At 40.6% G+C, this 11,632-nt stretch overlaps 1 protein-coding gene across 1 annotated transcript in view; it reads right to left on the reverse strand.

Annotated features, from left to right (window-relative positions):
- TOPAZ1 (testis and ovary specific PAZ domain containing 1) overlaps positions 1-8,418 on the reverse strand; it is a 60,293-nt gene extending 51,875 nt beyond the window's left edge. The window contains 3 exon segments of the mRNA XM_010842147.1: positions 4,559-6,998; positions 7,459-7,461; positions 8,070-8,418. Coding sequence (XP_010840449.1) covers positions 4,559-6,998; positions 7,459-7,461; positions 8,070-8,418 — 2,792 coding nt within the window.
- Positions 8,419-11,632: the final 3,214 nt, after the last annotated feature.

The raw sequence follows: 11,632 nt of genomic DNA on the forward strand, positions 1-11,632 counted from the left end.
ATATAGTTGTTGTGTAGTCACTAATTCACATCTGACCCTTTGTGATATGATGGACTGCAGCCTGCCAGGATCCTCTGTTCATGAGATTTCCCAGGCAAGAATACTGGAATGACTTGCCATTTCCTTCTCTAGGGGATGTTCCTGACCCATGGATCAAATTTGTGTCTCCTGCACTGGCAGGCAGATTCTTCACTACTGAGCCACCAGGGAAGCCCCAGCTATATATTAATAGTAATTCCCTTGAATATTTGGCAGATTTTAAAAATCTCAACGATCCACTGTATAATATCACTCAACTGAAATTTTAGTATTTGTGACTGAAGATAATGCTGTGTCCTAGTACAGATTAACAGCATTGACTATTACAGACATTTTCAGATCACTATACTCACAGGCTAACTCAAAAGTTTTACCAATTTTACTCATTATCCATTTCTAAGTTCATCAGTTCAAGTCTTCAGGAATTAGTTCTAACATGCTAATGCTTTGAAATTTAATATGGACTTCCAACACTGTGGAGATTGACAATGAATACATATTCTAACATAACTGAAATACCTTACAAATTCTCCTTAACAAGGTCTGAGACTACTTCCCCCAACCATTAAATTAACTCAGGTTTGTCCACCTATTTTACCAAGAAGAGATAGTCTAGAGCTTCTGAAAATTTCCAGGCTTAGCCATCTTCAATTTCTATTTCTGTAAAACAGGAACTCTTTGCTTTCTGCCATTAGAGTGGTATCATTCGCATATCTGAAGTTGTTGATGTTTCTCCCATGACTCTAATGGCAGAAAGTGAAGAGGAATTAAAGAGCCTCTTGATGAGGGGGAAGGAGGAAAGTGAAAGAGATGCTTAAAACTAAAATATTAAAAAAAACTAAGATCATGGCATCTGGCCCCATTCAGTTCAGTTCAGTCACTCAGTTGTGTCCGACTCTTTGCGACCCCATGGACTGCAGCACGCCAGGCCTCTCTGTCCATCACCAACTCCTGGAGTTTACTCAAACTCATGTCCATTGAGTCAGTGTCCCATTACTTCACGGCAAATAGAGGGGGAGAAGGTGGAAGTAGTGACAGAGTTCATCTTCTTGGGCTCTAAAATCACTGCGGATGGTGACTGAAGCCATGAAATCAGAAGATGCTTCTTGGCAGGAAAGCCGTGACAAACTTAGATAGTGTGCTGAAAAGCAGAGACATTACTGTGCCGCCAAAGGTCTGTATAGTCAAAGCTATGGTCCTCGCAGTGGTCATATATGGTTGTGAGATCTGGACCGTAAAAAAGAGTGCGGAAGAATTGATGCCTTCAAACTACGGTGCTGGAGAAGACTCCTGAAATTCCTATGGAAGCAAGGAGACCCAACCAGTCAATCTTAAGGGAAATCAACCCTGAATATTGTTGGAAGGACTGATGCTGAAGCTGAAGCTCCAATACTTTGGTCACCTGATGCGAAGAGCTGACTAATTAGAAAAGACCCTGATGCTGGGAAAGACTGAAGGCAGGAGGAGAGTGGGGAGACAGAGGATAAGATGGCTGGATGGCATCACTGATGCAATGGACATGAACTTGGACAAACTTCAGGAGATGGTGAGGGACAGAGAGGCCTAGTGTGCTCCAGCCCATGGGGTCACAAAGAATGGGACAGGACTGGGAAACTGAACAACAACACAGAAACTCAGAATCTAACAGGTTTCAAACTCTTAGTGTCACAGATTGAGGAAAAAAGAATGTATTAATTAGCAACTGGTTGGTAAAAGGGAGAGAGTTGACATTAGAAATTATATTTTAAGCTTCATCTAGTTCTAGAACCATTCATTAACAATTTTCTGTACAACTATTAGACCCTCTGGTGATCAGGCCTCCATTTTTTCCTGTTAAAGTTTATTCTAGCACTGTGGATAACTGTAAAACTGGTATTTCCAATGTAGAAAAAGGAAAATACTAAAATAACTACTAAGGAAATTTTCAAGTTTATTTAAAAATCCAAACTTTAGAAGCAGAAATGAAAGAAAAAGAAGAGCTAATACAAGTATCATTGATGTTTCTGCCATGAAGGAAAATGAAGTTAAAATAACAGAATAACTATCTGAAGTAAATTTGATACTGCAAACCAAAATGGTTCAGCTTGGGCAGGAAAATCTGATACATAATTTGATACAATACATAATCCTAAAACAGAAAGCAAGAAGTGAATAAAAAAAAAGAAGGCAGTTTAGAGATGGGCAATGGAGAATTAGTTTGGCCTCGGACTCTTCCACTATAACACTCAAAGCCAGAAAGCCGGGATGAATAACTATATAGTTGTGAGAAGAAAAAATACAAACTAAGAATTTTTTACCCAATTTGTTCACAATAGGCATTCTTATGTGCCCAAGATCTTAGGAAACACAACAATCAAGAACCATTGAAAAAAAATTGCTCTGAAATCTAGTTAACTAAGAAATGAATCAAAATAGTCAAGATTAAAGGAGAGTAAAAAGAACTGATGGTAAAGACTGAATCAACTTAAATACAGAATGAAGTCTTTGGAAATTCAGATTATTGATGAGAATGTAAACGTCACAAGCCTTAACAAGAAAAAACAAGAAATTTTAAGAAAAATGTAAGGGGCAAGATTGGGAGAAAAAGTGAATATGTTCGTCTTTTATCAGGAAAGCAAATGTTACTGTCTGAAGTTAGAACACAATTTTTAAAAGTCATGATAACAAAACTCAAACTTTAAAATAATCTTTCTTATTAGCTTGGGACCAACTGTTAGGAACTAATTTCTTGTGGTAAAGAGGTTTTTGATTCAGCAATTCCTTTAGTTTTACTTCAGTCTCTCCCTCCCCAAGTTAAGTGTAAGTAAAATTAAATGTTTTTACTAAAAAGTGGCATGATCTAATTTCTGAAATTATATCCCCATACATGCCTAGACAGAAGTCTGGAATGACGCACACAAATTTTGAGTAATTAATTTGTTATTTTGGGTGGTGGGATTCCCTCCCTTTTACACTTCTATTGTAATGAACATGTGTCATTTTAATGCAATCAGCCATTATTCTAAGAAAGGAAAAAAAAGTATAAAAAACAAACTTTATGCCCACTTCATAACACTTCTCTCTTTCTCGCTTCAATTGCAGTTCATTGTCAACATCCTGTTAATTAACAGATGTTTGCTTTTGAATGCCAGATTTGCTCTGATTTCTCTTTGCATTCCTCAAAGGAAGCATGGTAGAGGAAGAGTTAAAAGCATCTTTAATAACTACCCTTTACTGAGCTCTCACTATTCATCTAGTGTCAAACTAATACCTGTCCCATCCATTCACTGATTTAATTCTTACAACCCTGAGGCAAGTACCTCCCCTTTTAACAAATAAGGTAAAATAATTTGCCTAAAAGGTCACAGAGCTATTAGGGCAAGGAGAAGACTCAGAAACTTAGGTCGGGCTATAAGATAGTTCAAGTTCAGATTCTGTTACTAGTAGTGTCAACCTGGACAAGGGACAACTTGTCACCCTCATTTTTTCCACTTCAAAATGGCAGATTACCATCCTCATTATATGGTTTTAAAAATAATAGATAATTAGTATTATCTATAGATAACAGAGCTCTTGGTTCTTCCTTTGGGATATAAAAAGTACTCTATTGGGTGATAGGTTACAAGTTCTTGTAACACTAAGAACATCAAGAAGAATGTAGTATCACTAAATTTATAAATACCAGAGAAATTTAAGTCATGTACCATTGAATCTTAGTGAAATGTGTTTTCTTATTTTGACTCTGTCCACAAAACATTCCAATATTCAAGTATTATAACATACAAAAACAAATTAGAGCTTCAAAATTATGAAACTTAGTAAAATATAATATTAAATAAAATTTGAGCCAATCAGATAGATCAAGTTCCTGAACATGACGGTTATTACTTGGCTCTGTTTAAAGATGATTCAGGCAAACTCACCCTCTTTGGGGACTAAACTATCATTTAAAACCATCTCCCTAAAAATAAAACCATGAAAAAAAATTTTAAGCTTTTTCCCTCTGAAAAGTGGTTTAACTTTTGATTTACTTTTAAGTTTTAATTCAAATAAACTTTTCCAAGACTTCTCTGACAAGTGAAAAGTAAATTTTTTTATCTAACAAGGAAGCCACAGAAAATGGGTTAAAATATATATACAGCACTTTTCTTAATAAGTAACTTGACTGAAATGAAAGTATATCTGTATATTTACAATGATTAAAAAGCATGGAGATCAACTTAAGTGACTTTTGAAAGAAGCAATCTCAGTAATTTAAAAAGCCACTTTATAAACCACCATTTAAAATTCCGAACAGCTGATCTGCTCCATTATAATTTCAAATATAATAATCATTTTATTTCAAGTCTAAGTTTCAGGATAATGACACTTCCAGGTCTCAGCAATAATACACTATATTACATTTAATAAATAACTGGGTTGAAAAAATAATGGAGCATCAATATGATCACTGAATAAATTAGTGACACCTAAGACCAGAAAGTGCTTTTGAAACCTGCAACAATAATCTGCACCAAAAGGCATATTTGAACATGCATACCTCAAGTCATTGCTTGGTTCTTTTTTGTCTGGAAGTTCCATGTGCTTGGAGTCTGTCGATTGATGCTCTTCAGCAACATTGGGCTCCTGGCTTATCATGGGAACCTCTGAAGGAAATGAGAGTTCCCCTTCACTGGAGACTCCAAAGAGGTCTGGGTCATCTTGAATTACATCAATTAAGAGGACATCATCTTCATATGCTTTCAGAATATCTGGAAACCCCACTTTAATTTCTGAAAAGTTCTCAGTCATTTTTCTACCACTAACTTCAGAGGAAACTGCTTTGAATGGTTCTTGTTCATTGGAATAGAAGGTGGGATTTTTCTCTATACATCCAGGATCACAAGAAAATGTATTATTTTCAACTGTGAGAGAACCAGCTGCATTATTAGAAATAATATGGCCTGATGCAGAGATGTGGTTAGATGGTTGTTTATTATTACCTTGCTTTAAAAAGCTCGGAGCAATAATACAGGAATTCTTACTGCAGAATGAGTCAGAACTAGCTTGCACTGGAATTACACTACGTTGTATACTCAAAGATTGAGGTCCTGAAGTTACTGTGACAGCATTTTCTTTAGTCCTACTCTGCCTTACCTCTGCTCCAGATACACTGTCAAGAAGTTCTAGGGGACTATATACTTCTCTCTCTGATGACTTGGCATTAATTTCTTTTCTTTTTTCTGTTTTGTTCTTAAGTAAAGGAATTTTAAAATTAGTCAGCCGTCCTGTGTTCAGTATCTTAACTAGGTCTGGAACAACCAGTGCTTGCTTAGTAATGCATGCTTTTCGATGAACAGTTTTGCTTGTAGAGTTATTTGCTTCCTGACCATCCTGGGAAGCCACCGTCAAATTCAGTTTTGTTAAATTCCCTCTATCTTTTTTTTTACTTCCTGTTAAGTTGTGAGTCATATTAGTCAATGAAGTATCTTCAGTAGTATTAGAAACTACCTCTGATGCACTTCTGCTTAGTTCCTCTGACTTCATTTTTTCATCATCATTGACTATAGGTTCCTTTATAACCACTGAAGTAGGTTCCACTGTAGAGACTGAAGGTAAACAATTTAAATTAGAATCCAATTTTTCTATACTTGAAGATGCACTGTTTGTTTCTGTTACAGAACTTTGTAGCATTAATTTGGAGTCAGTTAAGTGAGTTTGATTCATTTGATGTTTAAGAAAATCATCCTGCCTAGAACTTTGTGGCAAGGAAGCTTTTTTCCAACACTGGGCAGATATTCTAGCACATGAATAACAAGGCCAAGTTCTTTTGCCAGTCATTGGTATTGTTCTTTGACAGCTATATTTAGATTCTTCAGCTTCATTCTTCAAGCTTTCCCTAGAAGACCTCTTTTCAATAGGAAAGCAATCACTAAGTGACTTCACTAATGAGTTTTTCATTGACTTAAAATAATCTTCTGGTGGATCCATGCTGGTACATCCTAAAGGCTGTGAAACATTCTTTGTTTCTTCTTTTGAAAGTTGCTCAAGGGCTTTCTGAAACACAGCATTTGCACAATGTTCAGGACTTGTTTTTTTCCCTGTTTCTGGAAGACTTAATAAAGGATCCATTGGTGACAGCGTATTATTATTTACTTTTCTCAAAACTTTCAAAGAACTTTTTTTAGCTTCTAAAATCTCTGTTTCTTTACCATCAGCACCTGTTTGGTTTCCTTGTAACATCAGCTCAGATTTGTTACACATATTAGAAAACTTCATCTCAATAACCATTCCATTTCCTTTTTCAGACACCTTCATCCTTTTTCTGGATTTTCTCCCAATACTGCTCTCCTCTATTGAATGTTTAGTTTTTTCACTTTGAAGGCAGGAAAATAAGCCATTATTTTTACTTAGGTACGAATCATTTTCTTCAAGCAATAACTGACTTACTCGCATTACGTTTTCTTCAGTTTGTAAAAGCTGAGGAATATTGCTTGGATCAGTCTTATCTATGAGACTCCTAGGGTTTTCTTTCTTTGACTTTGAGGAATTTTCTGGTACATGCATACATCCTCCATCAGGTTTATATGCAAGGTTATTTTCATCATTACAATCCTTGGAATGGGAGAGACAACTGCAATCATGTAATTTTAAAATGGAATTATTTTCTACTCCAGGTGACAAGCTGTTACAAGAATATTTCAGAGTATTCTTGTACAGTTCATCTTGGAATTCAACCTTACTGTTTTGTGTAGCTTTATTTTCAGTCATTTTGAGAGCTGGGCTTTCTAAGCTTTTACATTTTTTAATTCGAATTCTTCTTTTAATACCTTCTACCAACCTTTCCTTACCCAAAGACTGCAAGAAAGCTATACTTTGAAATTCACTGCATTCCACTGTTGGGAAAGATTCCGAACTGGTTAATGATTCCTTTCTTACCAGGTCAATCCCTGGCTGTGGATCATCACTTGAGGCTTCAGTAACTTTTCTTTTTTCCTTGGCTGATGAACACAACAAAACATACCAGAGAAGATTTTATATTGAGGGGGAAAAAGCAATACAAATTAAAATTAAACAAAACAAAACAAAAAAGTGAAGTCATCCATTTTTATTTCCCTGAATAGCTCTAGGAAAACATAGGTTTGTTTTTAAAATCAAAGACCTAATTTCTATTAAGGAACTACATGCGAACCTGTATAAATTCTAAGGTAACTGAATAACCTCTAGCATCATCACTCCACACTAGCCAAAGTGGCTCACTGGTAGGAGTCCCTTTTATAGTGCTGTGCTGTGCTTAGTTGCTCAGCTGTATCCGACTCTTTGTGACCCTATCGGCTGTAGCCCGCCAGGCTCCTCTGTTCATGGGGATTCTCCAGGCAAGAATACTTGAGTGGGTCGCCATGCCCTTCTCCAGGGGATCCTCCCAACCCAGGTCTCCTGTATTGCAGGCGGATTCTTTACTGTCTGAGCCACCAGGCTGCTGCTAAGTCGCTTCAGTCATGTCCGACTCTGTGCGACCCCATAGACGGTAGCCCACCAGCCTCCCCCATCCCTGGGATTCTCCAGGCAAGAACACTGGAGTGGGTTGCCATTTCCTTCTCCAATGCATCAAAGTGAAAAGTGAAAGTGAAGTCGCTCAGTCGTGTCCGACTCTTAGCGACCCCATGGACTGCAGCCTACCAGGCTCCTCTGTCCATGGGATTTTCCAGGCAAGAGTACTGGAGTGGGGTGCCATTGTCTTCTCCAAAGCCACCAGGGAAACCCAACAATTCTGGAGTGGGTAGCCTATCCCTTCTCCAGGGGATCTTCCCCACCCAGGAATGGAACCGAGGTCTCTTGTATTACAGGAGCATTCTTTACCAGGAGAGCTACCAGGGAAGCCCTCCTTTTATAGTACTTCTGACCAAGGCACCCTAACGGGACAAATATCTTTGTTTTCCCCCTTTCTGGTCAACCGTGCGCATCAGTAAAGTCCATGCAGATTCAAGTGAAAAGCTACCGATAAAACACGGGTGAAGGAGAATGGGTGCAAAGGCTAGAAAGGGAGTGACCCCTAAGTGCTCTCTTTCGGCGTCCTCCCGCTTGCAATGGGAGCTCCGCCTCCTTCGCCGCTTCTAAAGTGGACCTGTCAGATGGGTCTCAAAGGCCCCCTGTCCCCCCAGCCCCTCCGCTCGCCGCCTCGCTAAGTAAGGCCTTCCCAGTCCCGGATGCCTCACCTGACTTGTCACTTTCCACCTCTTCTCTCCCAGACGCCCGAGCCACCATCCTCCTCTTTTGCCTGCTCTCCTCGAGCCCCTCCGCCTCAGGGCCGCAGCCTCCTGCCTCGCCTAGCCCTGGCCGCCGGCTTCTCTTCCTCAGGCCTCGAGCGTCGCCTTCACGCCCTGGGGCCGTCGTGGGGCCCGAGGGTGGAGCCCGCGGCATCCGCCCGGGGCTGCCAGTCTCCCCGCCGACGCAGGCCGCTTCCGCTCGCAGGAGCCCACACGAGCCGCGGGCAGGCTGCTCCTTCCGCCAGGTACCTGAGGCTCCGCCCCGCGTCTCTCGCCGCCAAGACCCCGGGACCGGAAGCGGAAGTGGGGCCCGAGCGGCCTGGTAGTGGCAAATACGACGAGGCTCAACGGGCGGAAGGACCGCGAGGCTCTGTGGCTGTCGCTTCTGGAGTTCACTGCGCGACCGTGAAGCCTCCAAGTCGGTCGGGTCGAACCTTCCACTAGGCTGGACTCTCCTGGGACCATTCGGGGCCCCTCTCTCACCTGCCACCTCTCATGCCTGGTTGCTTTGAAAGACTCGTGGCTTCTAACTCTACCCCTGACTTCTTGGGGTCCCGTTCCATCTGCCTTCCCGACGTTGTGTAGGCACCTCAGCCTCCTGTTATGCAAAACTGAACTTATTTTTCCTCACAGAGTTGCTCCTTTTGTACTGGTGGAAGTGCCGCTGTCTACCCAGCTGTCTGAGTAAGGAACCTGGAAACTGTCAGAAATACCCTTTCGACTTGATCCCTCACATCTGCTTTCAGGACATCTGCTGGATTCAACCGGAGAAGGCAATGGCACCCCACTCCAGTACTCTTGCCTGGAAACTCCCATGGACGGAGGAGCCTGGTAAGCTGCAGTCCATGGGGTCACTAAGAGTCGGACACGACTGAGTGACTTCACTCTCACTTTTCACTTTGATGCATTGGAGAAGGAAATGACAACCCACTCCAGTGTTCTTGCCTGGATAATCCCAGGGACGGGGGAGGCTGGTGGATTGCCGTCTATGGGGTCGCACAGAGTCGGACACGACTGAAGCGACTTAGCAGCAGTAGCAGCAGCTGGATTCAACTTTCTGTGTTTGTCAGCCACTCACCTTGGCTCCAGCTTGCAGACTCTGACTGACCTACTGCATCAGCCTACTGGATGTTACTCGTGCTTCCATCCTTGTGCTTTTTCAGTCAGCTTCCACCTGCCGCCAGGCCATGGCCTTCCATTGAAAGGGTATCTTGGCATTTCCCACCTTGGCCTTTCTTGAACCTCCTTTTCTCAAAGACTGAAACTAACAGAAAGTGTGTTATTTGCTCTTTCATGTATGGCCCCTGAATATTTGATTTTTGTCTCTCACTGCCACTGTGGGGGAGAAGATGTGCTTCATTGGAAATCTATGCACAGGAGTTACCTTTCTGCATTACCTGACTCTAATTCTGTTGGAGCTATTTTACAACTGTGTAAGTTGTAAGTGAGTGGTAGCAGTGCAAAATGGTGGTCTGTGGAAACACAAATTCTCTCCTACTGAAGTTCAATCGACTTTTGCACTCCCTGTGAAAGAAGATGGTTTTGCCTCCATTTATTTCAATATTTCTGGTCTATAAATGTGTCTATTCTTTGGTCTTGTCCTTTAAGCAGATGGTTATAAAATCTGCCTGATATGAGAAACAAAATCTTTAACATGTTCATTTTTATATCTATATGACAGTCATAATTTTGAAACTGAGCAGGACTCAGAGAGTTTGGGTCTTCTGAGCATGAACTGCCAATACTCCTTGTTTGGTGCCCTGCAGGTAATTACTGTGCCTTCCTTCACAACTGGTGATAGTAAATTGGCTTTCTTGTGCTGCGGGCAAAAGGACTCAAGTTCAGTTGGGTAAGAATTTTATCTTTTTGGGGTATGAAGGGTGGCTGTTAACACCACACATACCCTTGCCTGCATTTACCTCACGTTGGGCTACTGCTGGAGTTCCCTAGACTCCATGTGATCCAGCATGCCGATAGAAATAGAGTAGGGCAGTGACACAGATAATTTTAGAAATCCCACTAGGGGATTATGTATAGAGAATTAACTTTGGGAGACCATTATACATTAATGATTGCTCAAGAAAGGAATCAGAATATCATGAAACAAAACAGGCCTGCTTAACAATGTACCCATGTAATAAAAGCACAAGATATCCTCCAGGTCATTAGGTAAAAAAATGAGACCTGTATGCCTCATGCTGGCCGAGGTCAGCAAGGTAATGATCCTTAAGACAAGGACCTCTACACACCAAGTACAGGACATAGGGCAAAGATGACATTCCAAAGTAGAAGACCTCAAACGCTAATCTGAGATGATTTAACCACTTCTCTGCTGATTTGAATAGCACTATGACATTCCTGGTTTAACCATATAGGGTCAGTAACCTGCCATGAGGGAGAAGCTAATGATATAAGCCTACTCTCTACTCAAAAAATGAGGAGGAAGGTGGTCTTCTCCTCCTCCCCACTTTTCCATTGACTACAAAAATGAAGCCCTCTTTGTTCTCAGGGAAGAGCTATCTTGCCTGCCCTCTTATATCCTTCACAAGCATCCTATACTAATAAACCCACTTTTTACTTACTACTTTGTCCCTCAATGAATTCCTTCTGTGCTGAGACACAAAGAACCTGAGCTTCATTAATTCCTGAGAAAAGTTGTTCAATACCTGTGCTGGTTCAATATATGCTGGTCCTGGAAATTCTTTTGCTTGTCTGCTTGATGAAGTACAAATTTCCCTTTAAGATTCAATAAGGATCACCCCTCAAGGATGCTTCCCAGCTACCTTTCTCCTTATACTTGGAGAAGTGAGATGTTCCTGCCTGTCAACACATCATTTTCAACTGTTTACTGGTATAGTAAGTCCCCTACATATAAACCTTCAAGTTGTGAACTTTCAAAGGTAAGACTACATGTTTGCCTGTCCATTTACGTAGTAAGTTAGTTCACATGTCTGGTGTACATTGTCATGTGTGTGCATTCTGTACAGGTGGTTGTGTTTTGGGGTACTTTACAGTATAGCACTATTTTTTGTGTTTGTTTTTTATGTATTTGTGTGAAAAGTATAAACCTGTAGAGTGCTATGTACTAATCAGCTACATACAGTACTATGTAGCTGATTGTGTTAGTTGGGTGCCTAGGCTAACTTTGTTGGACTTATAAACAAACTGGGCTTATGAATATGCTCTCAGAATGGAACTCATTCATATGTAGGGGACTTACTGTATGTTCCCCTCAGGGCAGGTACTTTCTTTTTTTAAAATTAATTTTGGAGTATAGTTAATTTAAAATGTTGTGTTTCTGCTGTACAACAAAGTAAATCAGCTATATATACATTGGCATGTATCCACTCTTGTTTAGATTCTTTTCC

The sequence above is a fragment of the Bison bison genome, unplaced genomic scaffold, assembly GCF_000754665.1.
Source record: "Bison bison bison isolate TAMUID 2011002044 unplaced genomic scaffold, Bison_UMD1.0 scf7180017864171, whole genome shotgun sequence".
Lineage (NCBI taxonomy): Eukaryota > Metazoa > Chordata > Mammalia > Artiodactyla > Bovidae > Bison > Bison bison.